Here is a 21,395-nt window from a genome sequence, read left to right as displayed (position 1 = left end):
CTCACTCCATACACAAAAACCAACTCAAGGTGGATCATGGACCTAGGACTAAAACCAAGGACTATAAACTTCATTACAGAAAAGCTAGGAACAAATTCCATTTCATTTTGGATCATCTTTTTTTTGAAATGGGAAAAAACATGGATCTATTTCATTGGTTGGGCTGATGGAAGTACATTCTTACTTTGTTGGAACAGATGACTGAATGTTTCCAGAGTTGCAGTCATTTGTTGAAACATCTCAGCTGCTATTTTGTCAATTCCTGGAACCATCAGTGCAGCTTGAGCATCTTCCTTCAATACCACCAGTTTCTTGGTCATATGTAACCTCTTGAATTATCAACCATTTTCATTTTTTTTAGTGCAATGGCTCTGTGTATTTCTTCCTTCTTCTGATGCTTCTTGTGTCAGTAATTTGTTCACAGAATTCTTCAGTATTGAAAGGCTGGAATTTTTTCTTCCAGCTTGAGAAATGTTAAGTGTGATCTTTCTCTTTTGTTTTTCTAACTCCACATCTATGAAAACGTCATAAGAATACCTCTGAGATCCTCTATTCAGTTCTAGTTAATCATTTCCTCTACATGCTTTATTGGTATTGCTAGGTGCTGTTGAGTCAACTACATCTCATAGTGATGCTATGAACAACAGGTCTGAACCCTGTGCCATCTTCAACATCTATTACACTTGCTCTCATTGCTGCAGTCACTGTGTCAATCCATCTCATTGAGATTTTTCCTCTCTTTCACTGACTCTGCACCTTTCCAAGCATGATGTCCCTCTCAAGGAATATCCTTTCGTAGAAACATGTCCAAAGTACATGAGACTAAGTTTTGTCATCTTTGTCTACAAGGAGCACTCTGGCTTGCACCCTCTCCAAGACATATCTGTTTGTTTCAAAAGCAACTTTTCGTACATTCATTTTATTATTTTCTTTCTTCTTCCCTTTTTAAAAAGTTAAAATATTTTCTTCTTGCCTTTTAATTAATTTTAACATTCATTTTGTTCTTTTCTTTAACAACCTTTTGCTTTCTTCATGTCTGTTGTCCTTGAAGTAATTTCTCAATTCATATAGTCTATAGTCATTAGTGCTTAATACATCAAACCTGTTTTTAAGACCATGTTTAAGTTCAGGTAGAATATATTCAAGGTTGTACTCTGGCTCTTATGGACTTGTTTTTTATTTTCTCTAGCTTGAACTTGGATAATAAGCAATTCATGATTTGTTTGAAAGTCATTTTATGACCTTGTTTTGACTGATGACACTATCAGAACAAAGAACAATGCCATTTTTTTTCTTCCCACAGATGAAGTAAATTTGATTCCTGTGTGTTTAATCCACTAAGATCCATGTATACAGTTACCATTTATGCTGCTGGGGAAAAAAATTGCCATGAATTTATCTTGGTCTTGCAAAACTCTATCATGTGACTGCCAGAGTAATTTCTATCATTAAAAGCATCATTTTCCAATTACTGATCTTCCTTTGTTTGAATCTGCATGCTAATCACAGTAAATTATCAATGTATCTTTATTGCATGTTTAAGTCAAGTAATTTCAGACTGCAAAAGCTGGTAAGAAAATAAACATTTTCACGCTTGGTATTAGTGGCTAGCACATAAACTTGCATGCTGTGTTGTTGTTGTTGTTGTGTGCCACTGAGTCAGAACCAACTCCTAGGTGACCCTCCAACGGGTTGTCAGAGGCAGGAAATTGCACGAGATTAGACTGTCCATCCTTTTCCAGTGGAGCAGCAGCTGTAGATTCAAACTGTGTACCTTTGGGATTGCAATGCTGCTTCTTACCACTTGCTAGGCCACCAGCGCTCCCTAAAACTTGACCACCAGTCATATTAACTGGTATTCCCCATGTAGACATTTGGATATTATCGTATCATTGACACTGTGAGGTCTTTTTTACAACAAATGTGATACCATTCTTCTTTAATTTGCCATTTAGCATAGTAGACCATATGATTGTTGTTGTTATGTGCCATCGAGTCATTTGCGACTCATAGTGACCCTATGCACAAGAGTTCTAAATGCCGTTCTATCCTGTGCCAACCTAGCCATCTCAAATGCACTTATTCCCACAGTCACAGAATTGATCCATTTCATCGGTCTTCCTCTCCTTCACCGCCTCTCTACTCTGCCAAACATGATGTCCCTCTCCAAGGACCAGTTCCTCCTTGCAACCTGCTCAAAGTATGTCAGACAAAGCTTCAGAATCCTTGATTCCAAGGAGCATTCGGGCTTCACCTCCTCCAGGACAAACCTGTTTGTTCTCCTAGCAGTCCATGGTATATTCAACACTCTTCTCCAGCACCACAGCTCAAAGGCATCAATTCTCTTTCTATCAACCCTATTCACTGTCCAACTCTCTGATGCATAACATGTAATTGGGAGGACTACAGCCCAGATCAGATGCACCTTAGTCTCCAGTCTGATGTTGTTGCTCTTCAGTACTCTTGAGAGGTCCCTCACAGCTGACTTTCCCAATGCAATTCGTCTCTTGATTTCCTGGCTGCTGTTACCAAGAGTGTTGATCGTGGAGCCAAGCAAACTAAAACTGTTAATGATACCATTCTTCTTTAATTTGCCATTCAGCATAGTAGACCGTATGCTTATTCAATTAAAAATTGCCAATATCGGTCTTTTCCGGTTACTGTGGCACTAAGAACCAGGAGCAGCAAAGTCTCTTGTGACACCCTCTACAAGGCGGTGCGGGAAGTCCTGCATGGGAACCAGTGCAAATGGAGACTGTGAACCTGCAGATAAGTTTGAAGAACTAAGACCCTCAGAAGGATAAGTGCTTCTCAGGGGCTGTCAGGCTTAAGTCCACTCTATGCCCCAAGTTCTCATTGTGTGTTCTTGGGGATATGCAGCACTGTGATGAAGCCAAGGCTGTGGATATCCCCCACATGGACATCAAAGCGCTGAAAAAACTCAACAAAAACAAGAACCTAGTAAAAAAGCTGGCTAAGAAGTATGATGCCTTTTTGACCTCTGAATCCTGATCAAGCAGATCCCAAGAATCATAGGCCCAGGCCTGAATAAGGCTGGCAAGTTCCCTTCTCTGCTGACCCACAATGAGAACATGGTGGCAAAAGTAGACGAGGTGGAGTCCACCATCAAATTCCAGATGAAAAAGGTCCTGTGTCTGGCTGTGGCTGTTGGCCATGTGAAGATGACAGATGATGGACTTGTTTACAATGTCCACCTGGCTGTCAACTTCCTGCTTTCCCTGCTAAAGAATTGGCAGAATGTTCGGGCTTTGTACCTCTAAAGCACTATGGGCAAACCCCAGAGTCTGTACTAAGATACAGCTCAATAACTCTTACTTTCAATAAAAAAAAAGCCAGTATCATCTCATTAACAGTATAATCCATCTCATTAATATGTAGGGCTATATGTCTTCTAATGCAATTCGTCTTTTGACTTCCTGACTGCTGGTATTAAAAGTGTTGATTGTGGAACTGAGCAAGCTGTAATTGGTAACAATCTCAACTTCTCCATCTAATATGGGGCAAGCCAACTGCCCCAGTCGTGAGAAAATAAGGAAACAAACAAACAAACAAAAAAACTCGGGAAAGAAAATTAAAAAATTCAGGAACTCAAAAGATGAACTGCATTGGGAAAATCTGCTGTCATGGGCCTCTCCAGAGTGCTGAAGAGCAACGATGTCAGTCTAGAGACAAAAATGTGCCTAATCCAGGCCATGGTCTTCTCAATTATTTGTTATGCTTCAGAGAGCTGGACATGACTAAGGATGACAGAATAGTTATGGTGCTGGAGAAGAGTCTTGAACACACCACGGACTGCCAAGAAAACAAATAGGTCTGTCCAGGAGAGGGTGAAACCAAGTCTCTCCTTGGAGGCTAGGATTTTTAAGCTCTGCCCCACTTACTTTGGGCATGTGGCCAGGAGATATCAGTCCCTGGAGAAGGACATCATGCTCAGAAGGGTGGACGGACAGCGCAGGAGAGGGAGACACCAGATGAGATGGATTGATACAGTAACTGGGGTAATGGGGGTTGGTGTGTCAGAATTAGTGGGACTCGCTCAGGACAAGGAAGGGTTCAGAGCTGCTGTACATATAGGGTCGCTATACACTGCAAGTGACTCAACGGCACATAACAACAATAACATACTATGACAGGTTTGGAAGCAGGAGTGGCATCCACTTCCTAAATAACATGCCTCTGGAAATTCTATGAACTTTGATAAATGCCAATAGTTGTAGAGGGGCTTTCAAGCCTTTTGTTCATAGGGTCGCTATGAGTCATGCTCGACTTGAAGGTAATCAACAACAACAAAAACATCTGTCTTCAAGTAATAGTCCATTCCATCTCATTAATACATAGGGTATCTTTCTTCAAGGGTTACATTTCATTTTTTAACAACGACCAATTTTTCCAAATTCATACTTCATACACTCTATGTTCCAATTATTAATGGACGTCTGCACCTATTTCTTGTTGTTTGGTTTTTTTTTTTTTTGCAATATCCATAAGCACTTTATTACACAGATCTGGGAGACAGCAAGTCACTTCCAAGATTGCCTCCTTTCTTCTTGTTTTGAGTCGTGCTACACTAGCAAATGGAGGTACCAAAAGCTTTACTCCATTTATGTCATTAAAGTAAGTCAACTCTACTTTGAGGACAAAGTCCACAGTGTCTTCCATCCTGAGAGGCTGATTTACATCACTATATCAGACAATGTTTTACTGCTATTGTTCAGGCTTCCACTGGCCATTTTTTGAGAAGTAAACTGCTAGGTCCTTTTTCCTAATCTGTAAACTCCACTGTTCACAATGGGTGAGCTTACTAGAATTTGATATAGAATTCTTTGATACAGAATTTGATGGCACAACTTCCAGCATCACGGTAACATGCAAGCTAACAGACATGGAAACAAAAACGAAAGGACACTAAACACTAAACACTAAATACAGAACTAGTAAAACCAAAGGATCAAGAGTTTTGTATGAAATTAGTAGGGCTATTCCCCTCCCCCCATTTATAAGATTGTTTTCCTTTTCACTTCTAGCGGTGTGTTCACACTCTACTGTTCAGATGACTACATAATCCCCATGCTAAGAGTAAGAATAACAAACTTCAAAACTACAGGCTCCTAATGAAAAGTTTTTAGTATCAAATTTCTTGCCAATCAATGTATTCTGTTCATTGCCCTGATGCTTTCCAATCAGTTGAAATAGATTCTAAAATGTAGAAGGAGCTAAGGAAAAAGAAAGCTACAGGGTTAACTAACATTTTCATGAATACAGCTGTTGATATCTTTTAAATTCTTCTTGTTTTCTTTAGATGTCAAAGTTATGTAGGAATGTCAACAGTTGTTTTTATTCAACAGTTACTTATAATGTCCATGAAAGTAGTGTTATATAGTAGAAGGGTCACAGACAATTTCAGTCCTTGTTCTACATTAACTGGGCACATGACATAATCGGTTAACTTCTCTGACTTCAGCTGTTTCTATCTGTAAAATAGAGATTATAACATCCTAACTTGTGCTTGGCTATTAGCTGAAAGGGCAGTGGTTTGTACCCACTGGCTGCTCAGGAGATGACAAATGTCTGCTTTCATAAAGCTGGCAGCCTTAGAAATGCGTGGGGCAGTTCTACTCTGCCCTTTAGGGTCACTATGAATTGGAAGTGACTCAGTGGCAACAGGTTTAGTTATGGGTAGTGTAAACTGCTAACATACTCAGCAATGAACCAAAGATTAGGGGTTTGAGTTCACCCAGTGATACCTTAGGGAGCTCTGGTGACCTGGTAGTAAGAAGCTGTGCTGCAATCCCAAAGACACTCCAATAGAAGGAAGACAAAAACAATAATATCCAAACCCCACAGGTACTGAGTTGATTCTGACTCAACCTACAGGACAGGAAAGAACTGTTTTATAGGGTTTCCAAGACTGTAATCTTTATAGAAGTGAACTGCCACATATTTTTCCACAGAGCAGCTGATGGGATTCAAACTACCTATTTTCTGGTTATCAGCCAAGCACTTAATACTATGCCACCAGAGCTTCTTAGAGGGAGTGAAAGTTGGGGAGAAATGAAGTCTTTCTAGACCACTCAAACTCAGATTTCTTTTCAACGAACATTTATTTTCAATGAACCTGTTTAAAAGCTATTAAGAAGTATAGTCTCCTACACCAGGATGGCTCTATTAGATGCCACAGTGATGCAAACTGGCTCTCTAAATGCTTTTTCTCCACATCCTATCTCTCATACTAAGCCTATCACATGTTCCATGATTTGAAAGCAAAACAAAAAGGAAGTGTGCTGAGAAAGCAAAGGTTATTTGGTACGAATCTACCTGCTGCTCAGCAGGAGAAGGATGAGCAATCTTGTGTATTTAACTGCCTCTAAAAATCCATTGGAGGGTCAGATATAGGGTGGTTCTGATTTGAGGTACTCAGCAATACCAATTATGAACATTCTCAGAACTGTATTCATCCTAACTCATGACTGTTAGCTGATAGGTCAGTCGTTTGAATCCACTGGCTGCTCATAGGAGACAAAAATGGCAGTTTTAAACAACTTTTTAAAGAAATATTAATAAAACCAGGCGAGCTCTGGTGGCCTAGTGGAAAGAAGCTACACTGCAATCCCAGAGGTATGTGGTTCAAATCCACCAGACGCTTTGCTGGAGAAGGAGGAACAATTTCCTCCTGTACCAGTCAAATCTGATTTGATGGTACACACATACACACACACACACACACACACACACACACACACAATAACAATAAAATAAAATTGAAAAAAGTGAGAATTTTAAGAAATTAAAAAATAAATATTAATAAAACCAAGGAAAAAATTTAAGATAATATTAATTAAGGAAGGGGTACAATTATTAACTCAAACAGAGAAAAATAAAATGCTACAGATACTGACTAAGGATGATAGAAGAAGAATTGATGTCTTTGACTTGTGGTACTGGAAAAGAGTATTGAACATACCATGATGGACTGCTAAGAGATAAACAAGTCAGTCCTGGAGAGGGTGAAACCAAGCTGCTCCACAGAGACAATGATTTTGAAGCTCTGTCTCACAGACTTTGGGCATGTTGCCAGGAGGGACCTGTCCTTGGAGAAAGATATTATGTTTGGGAGGATAGAGGGAGGGACAGTGCAGAAGAGGAAGACCCTGGATGAACTGGATTGACACAATTATTGGGGTAATAGTAGCAGATGTGCTGGAGACAATGAGATTTGCTCAGGATAGGCCAAGGTGCAGACCTATTGTACATAGGGTCCCAATGAGTTGCCGGTGACTTGACAGCACATAACAACAACATGGACACCTCGCCATCCTTTAAGAGGCATATATAAATTGTTTCATGTATATTATAGACTGGCTGGCTACAGGGAAAAGATTTCATGAATACAGATCTGATTTTAACTTGTTTGCCTTACCTCCTCAAGGATTCACTCTCCTCTATCAACATAGATAATGTTTTATACTAGCACCATGCAAAGCTAAACAAAATACCAAGTGTCACTTCCAGGAACTTATAAGAAAAAAACCCACAAAAATGTTAGACTGTCTGAATAAGGGCAGTTTTATTCTCATAGTAACAAGTGTAGCTTTGTTGGTGTTTTGATCTATTCTTACACTGATAAGGGGAACAGAAGTTCTAAGGGAATCAAGGGCAATGAGTCAAAGGGGAGAAGTAGTAAAAAGTAAAAGGGTGGGGCAGAGCAAACTTCCACTTTTTATAGGTACTTTTACTTTATCTGAATGTACTGTTCATTTTTATAATTTAAAACAAGTTAAAATCAATTAAAACATCATTATCTGCTGTTATTGTTAGTACTATGGACTTGGATTCAACTCATAATGTATATTCAACTCACTATGTATAACAGAATTAAACCCTACCCAAGCCTCTGCCATCCTCATAATCTCTGCTGTGTCTAAGTCTATTGTAGAAGTCACTGTGTCAAGCTATCTCACTGAGAGTCTTCCTCTCCTATGATGACACTTAACTGAAAACATTAAAATATACTACAGATAATAAAAAATGCACAAGGAGAATTGTTTCTTATTCTCATTACTACCTCTTATCCCTGGTTAGGGAGTTCTGGTGGCTTAGTGATAGGAGTTGTCCTGCCAACCCAAAGGCAGGCAGTTCTAATCTACTAGCTGCTGCACAGGAGAAAGATGAGCAATCTTCGCTCTCTGTAACCTGCTGAAGTGAGCTGGTTCTGACTAGATAGCACATAATAACAACAATCCTTCTTGATTAGTTGCAAAAGCATGAATGTATTTTTGAGATGGGGATTGGGGTGGGGGGTGGGGGGGATAGAAACACTGTACTGAAGCCGTAGTCACAATCTGTGTAGAAGACAGGAATGTTCATATCCAGTCTTACTTCCTTGCATTACGGCGAATAGTCAAATTTTGACCCAAAGAAAGGACAATGTTTGAAATGGCTATGAAGGCAGAAATATACCACTTGGGTGTCTGGTCTCTATACTCTTCACTTGATCTTAGCCAAAAGGCCGAGAAGCGATGGTCTCTATACTCTTATACAAAGATTTCTGTGGGCCAAATATGTTAGAAAATAAACAAATAACCAAGACTTAAGGAGTTGTCATATACGTCCTACATTTTTTGTCATTCTAGAAATGGAAGATAAACATTTTTAATAATTCCATTTTACTTCTAAAGAGCATGGATTCAAATTTTAAGGTGGCACTAGATGGACAATGGTTGTAAGGAGCTGATTAGCTTTCTTCTCCCTTCTCCCATAAAAGGATGCCTAGAAAAGTTATTTCCTACTAAACGAAACTCATGTTGTCATAGAATGCTAAACCACATCTAGTATAGGTCATTAGAGCATTTCTCTTTTCTAGTAATGATTTTGTTGTAGTTGTTGTTATCTAGCATTGAGTGAGAAGTGACCCACAGCTAACCCTCCAGCAGGTTTTCAGAAGTAGTAATTGCATGGGAGGATATTGTCCATCCTTCTGCCACAGAGCAACAGGTGGATTTGAACCACATACCTTTGGGATTGCAGCATGCTTCTTATCAGTAGGCCACCAGAGCTACTCAATGATTATAGGTCACATTAATCCACTCATGACTCATTCACTCATAGATATTAGAACCATCTTGTTCAAGTAAACCATCTGACCTAAAAAATCTAGCCATTCACCAAAAGTAATGAGTAAGTAGAGAACATTCTCATAATTTAGAAACTATTTAGGTTATAAGCTTCTTTCTTCCTTTTAACTAAATAAACACAAAGAGCTAAGCCATTGTGCTAACCATAGAGAAAAGAATAAAAGAATTTCTTTACTTTTAAAGAAATTATAGACTGGTTGTTGTTAGGTGCCATCATATTGAGCATAATGCATACTGACCTATGAACAACAGATCTCAATCCCGCCCTTATCATTTCCAATACAACTGTTGTTCACACACTGTTTCAATCCATCTCTTTTCTCTTCTCTCTACCTTTCCAAACATGATGTCCCTTTCCAAAGAACAACCTCTCCTAAAAATATGCCCAAAGTATGTGAGATGAAGCTTCTCCATCCTTGCCTTCAAGGAACATGGTGGCTGCACATTTTCCAAGACATATCTGATTGTTTTCTTGGAAGTCCGTGTGCTATTAAGTACTGTTCTCCAACATCACAGTTAAAAAGCATCAATCACACTTCATCCTTATTCACTGTCCAGCTTATAGCAAGTGAATGAAAAGATCATGCACCTTTTTTTTGACTCAAGATTTATTGTTGTGTGTTCTCAAGTCAGAACCATCTAGCTGACCATTTAGAAGACTGTCAGAGACAGTAAATCACACAGGAGGAGACTGTCCATCCTTTTCTCTCTTTCATGTAGCAGGTGGTGGATTCAAACTGTGTGCCTATGGGATTGCAATGCAGGTTCTTACCACTAGGCCACCAGAGCTCAAGATTTAGGAGGGTAAAACCAAAAACTTCCATTATCTATATAGACATTAAGGAGCCCTGGCAGCCTACCAAATCAAATGTCAACAGTTTGAATCTATCAGCTGTCCTTTGGAGAAGGAAGGTCACTACAAGTCAGAACTGACTTGATGGCAATGAGTTTGGTTTGATTTTGCTATGGATGATGGTGATATAATGTATTATGTATTGGGCTGCTAACTGGAAGGTCAACTGTTCGAATCTATCACTCAGCAGGAGAAAACTTAGGCAATGTACTCTTAAAAAGATTTATAGCTTCAGAGACCTGATGGAGGGTTACCAGGAGTCTGAACTGGCTTGTTGGCAGTGGGCTCAGTTTGGTTATGTGGACCCTGACTCCTTTCAGCCATTTGAGATTCAGCCCAATTCTCTCAAGTTTTATCATGGAGGAAATGGTCCTCATAATCATACAACCTGTACTCAATTTATTTCTGAACTGACTTGTTAACAACACTTATAACCTAGTTTCAAACTGATTATTCTTTAACTTAATGTGGGCAGAATCTTAAAAAAAATCTTTATAGAGATATTAAACAAGAACTAGTACTAACATGAATAATAATGCTTATTTAGAAACCGTTATAAAGCCTATATCCCCTATTCATATCCCTGAACAGTCCATTAAATGAGAAATGACTAATGAGGAAGTAAAAAAAGCACCAAAAAACTGGGAAAAAATCCCACATCACTCCTAGAACCCTGTTATCTTCTTATTCTTTCACAGTGAGGCTGCTCAGTGACATCAGAAATATATTCGGGGTTTTTTGGTCTTATTTTTTTCATTCTAGGGATTCTTCTTCACTCTGACAAGGCATAAAAAGATAGGCTTGTTCTGACCCATCTCCCTCCAGACATTTATGAGAAGAGAGTCTCTCACCAGCTCCTTACACATAATCAGCATTTTTGTTTGCTGCAGTCCCAGTCATTTCCTACCTTAGGCCAGTTTTGACATGCACTAGCCTGGAGCACTGAATCCACATTGTATGTGCTGCTGTGACATCAGCTGTCCTGCCCCTGACAAGGTCTTTTAGAAGGAGTCTTACAATGGTGCTTTGAGTCACAACAAAGCCCCTTCCTCTCTATTTAGGATTTCTGACATTTCTTTCCCTCTATTTAAAATTCTTCCCATTTGAAAGGAAAAATAAAATTATCAAGACCATAAAGAGGACTGAGAAATGGCCTGCCTGAAAAACAGAAAAAAATCGACAAAGAAGAGAGTTTAAGCCATAAGATTCTTGCTAATTTATTTTAGTGTTAAAGTATATAGCTCAAACTCATACATAGGAAAGGGTTCTGACTTTGCAAAGCTTGGAAAAATTCCTTCCCACTTCCGCAAGTAGAGGATTCCCAAACACATAACTTTTTTTTCTAGGCAGGAAAGCACTGCAAGTTACAGGAAGGGATTTAACTAAGTCACATGTAACAAAACTGAGGCCTAGAAGATGAACACACTCATTTTTACCACAGAAAGAATGCTTCATCCTTCACAAATGTAGGAATTTGGGCTAAATATTTAGCTTTAAAAAAATCCCCTTTCCTATCTAGATGACATCTAAATGATGACTTTACCCTCTATCAGATCAGTTTTTTATTATTCGCTACAATGTCCGTCGTAAAAAATCATCCCGTGTACAAAGTCAGATATGTAGGAAAGCATGAGAAAAACTGGAAAAATCTACCAGTGCTGCGGCCTCTGGATTGTGTTATAAGTCACCAGCATATGTAACTAATTTTCTAGTTAAGTAATTCCCTCTGGGGACCCAGTCTGCAATCCACATGAAGGATCAAATTTCATTAGCAGTTGTAGGAAAATGCAACCCTGTGCATTTGCAAGTCAGAATTCCTGAAGGCTACAGCTATTCTGGCTATCTTCATTGGTTTTTTCCTAGGAGAGGATTTTAGCTGATAGAAAACATTTGTTGGAAGGCACAGATGAGGGAGTTGAAAAGAGATGGGATTTGGCTAGCAAACAGACAACTAAGCCTCAGTCTTAAAGCTAAACTCTGGCCTTAATGCTCCAAGGGCAGCTGTGTGCAAAAGGATAGAGAGTCACACCCTAGAGTTACACATGACAAAAGACAGAAAAAGACAAATTAAAAGAGTGTGCAAAAATATAAAATCCAATCAGTGTCAAACTCTATTACATTTCTAGAGAGAGTCTGGTGCTCACAAATACCAGTATTTACATAAATACTTGAGAATTTTACTGGAGAAAAATGTAAGAATTTTCATTAACTCAGTGCTTGAATCAAAGACAGCAGGTATTCAAGCTGTCTAGATTAGAAAGAAAAACCCCAATGCTTCAATTAGTTGTTTGAATTGGCTCTCCCAAGGTTTAAACCCGCTAAATGCTTACCTTGGTTTGAGTTGATTCGCCTTTCTCAAACATCATCTTAAGCCTGTTCAGCGGAACGTTGTACTTCTCTATTTTGCCTGGAGCATCTGTGTTTTCACTGATTTCAGGTTTCCCTCCTTCGTGCCTGGATTCAGTAAGAAAATTTTCCATTTTTTCACTTTCTGAGCAGTGGTCTTGAAGATCCTCCCTGTCCTCAAAGTGGGGATGCTGGTGCTGAGTGAGAGCTTTAGGAGAGGAGCCCAATCCTGAGCTGGCAGAGCCTTGGTCCACTGGGTCAGCCACAGCTGCAGACGCAGAGCTGTTTGCCACTTGAGCAGACGGGTGGTCGACTCTGTGCCTAATCTCAGTGCTGCTGTTTCGCAGGGATTCTGTGCGTGATTCGGCTCCCAGCACTGGGTTCTCCCACTTCTTCTTTAACACAGTCAGGATCCCCCTTCTACAGTGCTGAGGGAGATTTTCAGCGTTCTAGAAGAACAAAAAGTAAGTGCCAGTTACAACTTGCCTGTTGTAACATTCAAACATGTTGTTCTTTGTAAAATGAAAGTTAAAACTCGAGCAGCTCCTGGTCACTGCTGTTTCAGACAGTTGTGAACACTTACAGCTCCGCCACATGGAGAAAGCATCCACCCAGGAGTGGGAGAGGGGAAGAGAGAAAAAGTAAGGAGCTGAAGCAGGAAGTGATAAAACAGGATAGCCTTATAAGGACAAAAGGAGAAGAAAGAGAGTCCAGATTCTAATGATAGTTACAATAGAGACAAGAGATTTTTACCCAAAGATAAAGGGGACAGCAAGACAGAAAAAGTAAAATGCCAGAAACATTAAACATTGTAGGAAACCATTAATAAATAGTCATCATTACATGCACAAAATTATGTGATGAATCCTGTGTTTTCTTTTAAATAAGGCAAAGATACAGTGTAGCTGAAACTATGCAACATCAATATTTACAGACTGTAGCATCAAGGATTGAACTATGTAGAAACAAAGAACTCATCAAACTTTTACATGTATTTGTAGAAATAGTATTTAGTCGTTTGATATATTTTACACACATAAAAGCAATTAAACTTTATTTTCTACATTGGAACCTAATTACCTTCCCCCCTGCTCTTTTCTGCATAGCTTTTATAAATTCTCATTTATCAGAAAATTAGGTATTTTACAGGTTCGGTTGAACTTAAATATCCAGACTTTATATGAAAAAAATACCTAAAAAAAGGTCACTTGGTTGATTTAAGGCACACATCCACATCTACACTGAGAGATTTCAGTTCATCTGGTCGAGATGAAATGACTTTGAAATACATAAGATATGGAAAGCAACGTGAAAGCTGTCACCACAGTTCCAAAAACAGAAGAAACTTTCTTGTTGACGTAAAATTCAAGGACCAATACTTTGAAAACATTCCTTCCAAATAATTTAAGCAGCATCACCTCCCCCAAATCACAAACTCTGATACCTGAAAGATACACGTAAGGTTCCTGTAGTTTGTACTCACCAGTCTTTTAACTAATAAAGAAAGGAGAAACAACCTGGGACTGAAAAAACTGCAGGGAATTAAACAGGATTAGTAGCTATATTGGGAATTAAGTCTTTCACCCTATTACTCTTCTAATACACTCAGAGAGCCACTTCATCAAGAAGCATCTAGGCTTGGAAATAAAAGGAAATTATGCAAGAGTACTAGCTTGATTTTTTATTTTTTAACTACTAATTTTGTGTTTAAATCTTAGTGGAAAAGATGTTTCCTCGAGGGAGGCATACATCGATCACAAGTATCAGATCTTTAAGTGTTTTCTTGCTGGAAAAGAGAAATGAAAAGCTGATGCTGCCTTAACTACCAGGGGAACATTTAGCTCTGTATTAACTCAAGTCACACAATGAGTGAGTCACCTGGGTCTCCAGTACCTGCCCTGTCCTTCCTATACAAGGGCCCAGAAAAGAGTGTGGCATCAGGATTGGAGGAAGGTTCATCAACAATCTGCATTTTGCAGGGGACATAAGCTTGTTTGCAAGTGAGAAGGACCTGAGGTGCTTGCTGCAGAAGATCAAGGACTGCAGTCTTCAATATGGATTACATCTCAACATTAAGAAAACAAAAATCTTCATCATTGGACTGATAAGCAACATCATGATAGATGGAGAAAAGAAAAATTTTAACAAATTGTCAACTATTTCATCTTGCTTGGATCCACAGTTAACAACCTTGGTACCAGAAGTAAGGAGATCAAAATATGTATAGCAGTGGAAAAGTCTGCTGTCAGGGCTTTCTCCAAAGTCCTGAAGAGCAATGCTGTCAGTTTAAAGACTAAAGTGCATCTAATTCAAGCCACACTTTCCAATCACCTGCTATGCATTTGAAAATGCATGACTAAGGACGGCAGAAGAACAGATAAATTTGAGTTGTGGCATTGGGGAAGAGTGCTGAATACCTCATGGACTGCCAAAAACTGAAAGATATGTATTGGGGAAAGTGCAACCGGAGTGTTCATTGGAGGTAAAGATGGTGAAGTTTAGTTTCACGTATTTTGGACATGTTGCTTAGAGGGACTATTCTTGGAAAGGGGCACCATCCTTGGAAAGGTGGAGAGTCAAAAAAGGAAAGGAAGACCCTCAAAGAGATGGCAACAGCTGTGGCAATGGATTCAACTGTGTAGAGGATGATAAGGATGGTGCATGATAGGACAAAGTTCAGATCTATTATTCACAGCGTATTTATGAGTCATACTTAACAGCACTCAACAACATAAGATACTGTTCAGTGGAAAAGGAAATTATAAAATAGCATGACCTAATTTTATAATACATGTATATTACAAATTAAGAAACTGAAGACATTTACCAATTTTGCTAGTCTGAAACTTATCACACATGCAATCAAAACACATTTATAATTACTGTGTTAGGAATGTGAAAGCTGGGAACAAAGAAAAAATTAGTAGCTGAAAAATATGACTATGACAATAGAAATCATGTTGAAGACTCAACAAAGAAATTTTGTAAGACCATTAAGGATTCCTTTTTTAGAGCAACATAAACAGCAAGTTCACATATAGATCTTCATGATGTGACTACACAGACATCCACCATACCTGTGGAGAAAAATTATGGGGAAGCTCAATATCATCAGTGAGAAAAAGGCCAGACTATGAAACAAACCATCAATTGCTCATTAGTTCAAGTTAAAAAAAAATTAAAATAAGCCTTGGAGAGCTAAAGTACAACCTTGAGTACAACCTACCTGAATTTAAAGACCATCTGAAGAAGAGGCTTGATGCACTGAATACTAAAACTGAAGATAAGGTATGGTCATGAAGGACACCATATACAAAGAAAGTAAAAAACCAAAACCCAAATCCACTGCCAGAAAGTCAATTTAGATGCTTAATGGTCCTCCATCAATTTTCGAGGCTGTAAATCTTTATGGAAGGAGGCTATCCATCTTCCTCCTGAGGGGCAGTAGTTGGATTCAAACTGTTAACCTTTTGGCAACATATAATGGACCAAAGAAGAGACTCTGATATTTGCTCTGGAGAATAGAACAACTAAAGTGAAGTAAAAAAGCTGCAAGAAGATTTCAAAGGACAGATCAAGAAAACAAAGTATTATAATAGAATATGCAAAGACCTGGAGTTAGAAAGCCAAATGGGAAAAACATGCTTGGCATTTCTCACACTGAAAGAGCTGAAGAAAAAGTTAAGCCTTGAGTTGCAATACTGAAGTATTCTGGGGACAAAATATTGAATGATGCAAGAGGAATAAAAATTATAGAACAGAGTAAAATAAAAAGGATAGTCACTGTACCAAAAAGAATTGGCTGATAACCAGACATTTCAGCTGGGGGCACATGATTAAAAACCAGTAACACTGAAGGGAGAAGTTCAAGCTGCAATGAAGGCTTTGGTGAATTTGGTGAAAAACAAGCCCCCAAAAGTGGCATAAAAACCAAATAAGATGTTTTAATCAAGTTTCCCAACAGTTTTAACTGGTTCAATAAGTTTTGATTAAGAAAATACCAAAATAAGCTTGAATTTTTAAAATCTGAGTGGTGCAAAATGATAATTAAATGAGAAAAATTATGGCTAGAATCTCCGTAACTGGGGACTTGGAAAAGGTGAAGTAAACCCTTTCAAGAACTTGATGCATGAGACTGAGTTATTGGCAGAACTGTGGAGAGCAAAACACATTCAAAGTGGTATAGTCAGCTGCCATCTTTGACCAAGGCACCACTGTTTCTGACCCTTTAAAGAAGCCAAGCTGAAAGAGAATTGGATGCCATGCAGTATGATGCCCTTGTTTTCTGAAGAGGAAATGAAGTTTTACTAGGCCTCCAACTGTAATTTTTTTCAGTTCTAAATATCACTCCAGTTTAAAAAATTTGGGTATGTTCCTTCCTTGGTCATGCCTGAAATGAGAAAAACCATACCAATGCTCTAGTTTCACAAATGGATACAATGCTAGAAGTATTTACTCTTCTATGAGCAAGAAATCTGGAAGACAGTCACCTTGCCAATTAAATGGCAGAGATCCATATATGTGCTTATTCCAAACAAAAATGATTCAACAGAATGTTAACATTATTAAATAATATAATTAATATCACACACAAGCAGAATTTTGCTGAACATCATTAATAAATGGTTGCAGTCAAACATTGACAGGGAACTGCCAGAAACTTAAGCGGGATTCAAAAAAGAATGTAGAACAAAAGATGATTTCACATGAATCTCAGCTGAAAACAGGGAATATAAAAAAAGATGTTTACCTGTGTTTAACTGATGATGTAAAGGTATTTGACAGTGATTATAAAGTATGGATTACATTGTGAAGAGTGGGAATAACAAAATACAGGTAAACATCTTTCTCATATGCTCTTGATTATGACTCATAGCAATCCTAAGAACAACTGATTAGAATCCTGTTCTATCCTTACCCCCATCACCATTTCAACTTGTTAAAACTCATTGCTGCAGTCACTGTATCAAGCCATTTTGGGAGGGTCTTCATCCCTTTCATTGACCCTGTAATTTTCCTGGAATGGTATATTTTTTTCCTCATGGAGAGAAAAGGAAAAAAATCAACTTCTGGGAATCCAGGCTATCTTGTAATCCAAATCTTCTATATTTGCTAAAGAAGTAAATTTACATACTTGCTCCCATTATTAAAATTTACTTTATATTGTAGAATATCTTTTTTTTTAGGTATTCCTATAAATGTTTGTAGACATAGGTCATGGAAAAAAGCATTACTCAGAAAGGGAGAGTCAGAGAAAGACAGCAAAACCCCCCAACAAGATGGACTGACTCAGTGACTGTAACAATGGACTCAAGTGTATCAGAGGTCAAAGGATGATGCAGGATAGGGCAAGATTCATATCTTCACAGGGTTGCTGTGAGTCACAGTCGACTTGATGACTTGATAACAAATTCCTTGTCCTTCAGAAATGGACAGTTTAGACTTTTACCAGTCCAAAATATCTTAAAAATTAATCTTTCCTACTTAGTGGAAAAACTGGTGAAATGTGAGTAAAATCTTGTATGTAATTAAAAGCATTGCATCAATTTAATTTCTTAGTTTTTATTAAAAGTACTATAGTTATATAAGATTTTAACATTAGGGGAAAGTGGATGAAGGGTAATACTATATGATTCTGTACTATATCAATCCAAAAGTCTATATAAATAAAAAGTTTGGAGAAGAGAAATAATTCTCTCTCAACTGGGTCTCTCCTACTGGTCTTTCTTGCATTTTACAGTTAAATATCTTGAACGCACAAACTTAGTTATTGTTCCCATTTTATAATTTTACATTCACTTTTCAACCCTACTACCAAAACATCATTGGAAAGAAACTCCAATCAAGTAATGTCAAATGTCTCTTTAAACTGTAATTGCCACCAGTTAAGTTGCATACCTGTAGAAAGTTTAATTGCTTGAAGTTTTAAGGCAGGTTATTTACAATCAGGACACAAAAGAGAAAGAAAGAGAGAGCGCAGCTGAGGCAAATCATCTCTAACCAAAATCCGCACAGGAGGGATGTGATCCCTTGATTTAGAGCTTTAGGGCCATGGTTTCATTGGACATCTCCATGAAATGGCCTAATAACATGTTTAGTGAATCTAGTCTACATCTTAGTTCACCGCATAGGGTCTAAACAGCATGTAAGTGACCATCCAAGGCATGTCAGTAGGCCTTTCTTTTTTTTTTTACGCAACAGAGAAAGGAGGAGAATCAGGAATAAAGAAGGATATGGAATATGTGGTGCTACCCACCACCAAGTACAACTGCTTCCTTTGCTTTGGAAACTCTATAGGGCAAAGGAATCTCACTACCACCAAGAAAGAAGCAGCATGTCATTGGGCATGTGGACATAGTGAACACTATGGCTTGTTACAAAGAGGTCATTCAGCTCAACCTGATGGCTGGCCCTAATAGTCTGTAGGTGACACTGGCCAGGCAGATGTTCATGAATGCATCGATGTTGTCTATGCATCTACGGGATACACTTTCATTCCAAAGGTCCACAGTGGTCCACACATCCCTAGTGAAGTGAACATTTTGACTACCATTGAACAGCTATAACAGATGCAAAATTTTGGTGGCCAAGGCCATCAGGAATTTTCTTCTAAATACTCTAAATGAGTTTGTCCCCTCAGCACATCTTAGCCTCCACTCAGGTTGCTCTAGAGCTTTACAAAGTCAACTCCCTGCTTTTCCTTCATGCCCTGAGCCTGAAAAGGGAGCAGGGCTAGCCCAGAGACTGCTGTTGGACAGATAGCTCCTGTCACAACTGCCTTTCACAGAGTTCTACCTCCAAATTCACCCTGAAACCTAGACTCCTATCTTTGAGGCCTTGGGATAGGTAACAATCCCCTCTTTTGATCATTTGTATCTGAATTCCTTATTTATTGATTTGGGGATCCTGCCAAATAATTTTCATTTTAACTCTCTGCCAGTGAAGATTATTAAATGCATGTGGCTTAAGCCACCCATGTAGTATTAAAAAAGGAAAGAAAGCAGCAGTAGAAGGTGCAGAGAGGCAGAAGGGACAGAGCTGTGTGAAAGACAGAATTTATGTGTATAATCCATAAAACTACTAAAAGAGATGGGTCATACTGGTCCAGGGCCCTGAGGCAGGGGCCAGAGGTGTGAAGCTAAAGGTCAAAAGGAGACCTGCCTGTGAGCAGGCTTGAGAAGAAGCTATCCTGATTGAAGGATTGTACCTTGGATGTTCCTAAATTGAATTGTAACTGGTTATTTTCCTAATAAATCCCATAACTTGGGTGGAGGGAAACAGAAAGACAAGAACCCTGCAGTGCAGTTACTGGGTCACTATGTGTTGCATAACTGCCTTGTAGGGTTGCACTCTCTTTCTCGCTCCCTGGCTGAGGTGAAATCAACAGAACTGCCAGATGTGCAGACTGGAGTTAGAAGAGGCTGTAGTACTGCTGTTGTTATGTGCCTTCGAGTCGTTTGCGACTCATAGCGACCCTATGTACAACAACCCTAAACCCTGCTCTATCCTGTGCCAATTACATTGCTTCTGACACACCCATCCCGATTACCCCAGTCACTGAATCAGTCCACCTCATAAAGGGACTTCCCCTCCTGCACTGTCCTTCCACCCTACCAAGCATGATGTCCCTCTCCAAGGACCTGTCTCTCTTTACATCATGTCCAAAGTATGTCAGACATACCAGGGATGTATCCTATTTCCATATCTCCTCAATCTATATGTAGATCAGATAATCTGGGAGGCTGGGCTCTATGAGGAGGAATATGGCAACAGGATTGGAGGTAGACTCATCAACAATCTGTTATGGAGATGACACAACCCTGCTTACCGAAACTGAGGACCTGAAGTGCTTGTTGCCGAAGGTCAAGGACTGCAGCCTTCAATATGAATTGAAGCTCAACAAGAAAACAAAAATTTTCACCATGGGACCAAATGGCAGCATCATGATAGACAGTGAAGACACTGAGATTGTTAACAGCTTCAGTTTGCTTGGCTCTACAATCAACATTGTTGGTACCACCATCCAGGGAATCAAAATGACAAATTGCACTGGTAAAGTCTGCTGTCAGGGACCTCTCCAGGGTACTGAAAAGCAGTGATATCAGTCTGGAGACTAAGGTGTGCCTGATACAGTCCACAGTCTTCACAAGTACTTGCTATGCTTCAGAAAGCTAGACAATTACTAGGTATTATAGAAGAATTGATGCCTTTGAGCTGTGGCATTGGAGAAGACTACTGAATATACCATGGACTGCAAGGAAAATAAACAGGTTCGTCCTGGAGAGGCTGCTCCTTGGAGGCAAGTGAAGCTTCATTTGACATACTTTGTGCATGCTGCAAGGAGGGACCAGTACTTGGAGAGGAACATCATATTTGGGAGGGTGGAGGGACAGCACAAGAGACGAAGACCCTCAATGACATGGATTGATTCAGTGATAGGAGTAATGGAGGTAGGTGTGTCAGAGACACTAAGGTTGGCACAGGCTATAGCAGGGTTCAGAGCAGTTGTACATAGGGTTGATATGAGTCACAAGCGGCTCTATAGCACATAACAACAACAACAGCATGTGTTGCAATCAACTATGAAAAAAAGTGTTACAAGGCAATGTGGGTTTGGCTTTCTCCCTACACATAAAATCCTACCAATCATAAAGAATTTTACCACTCAGTTACTGTAAAATCTGCATTGTTTAAAAATTTTCAGTATTCCAAAGAATTGTGCAACAAATGCCCTTTTACATTTATTTTTTCTAATTTGTAATTTTTCTAAAAAATAATCCCTACAAGTGAAATTGCTAGATTAACTGGTATAAAATATACCTAACATTTTAATAAATATTCTCTAACTGACTTCCTATTAACAGTGTCTGAGAGTTATATTTCCTCACCTATTGGGTATTGGCCAAGTGGTCGTTCTCCAGATTTCTTGGCACAACTTGGTGAGCATGTCCAGGGCAGCATCTGTTAACTGAAATATGTCAATTGGTATACCATCTATTCCTGGAGCCTTATTTTTTGCCATTTCCTTCAAAGCAGCCTGAACT

The 21,395-nt window shown here is 39.0% G+C and overlaps 1 protein-coding gene across 1 annotated transcript in view; it reads right to left on the bottom strand.

Moving 5' to 3' along the window:
- LIMA1 (LIM domain and actin binding 1) overlaps nucleotides 1-21,395 on the bottom strand; it is a 107,315-nt gene that overhangs the window by 51,087 nt on the left and 34,833 nt on the right. Inside the window, exon 3 of the mRNA XM_006900267.1 lies at nucleotides 12,336-12,800. Within this exon, the coding sequence (XP_006900329.1) occupies nucleotides 12,336-12,800 (465 nt within the window). The remainder of the gene's footprint in view (nucleotides 1-12,335; nucleotides 12,801-21,395) is intronic.

This window comes from Elephantulus edwardii, unplaced genomic scaffold (genome assembly GCF_000299155.1).
Source record: "Elephantulus edwardii isolate Elephantulus edwardi_28Jun2011 unplaced genomic scaffold, EleEdw1.0 scaffold00278, whole genome shotgun sequence".
Lineage (NCBI taxonomy): Eukaryota > Metazoa > Chordata > Mammalia > Macroscelidea > Macroscelididae > Elephantulus > Elephantulus edwardii.
Note: the sequence above shows the minus strand (reverse complement) of the source record. Positions and strands in the feature narration are given on the sequence as shown.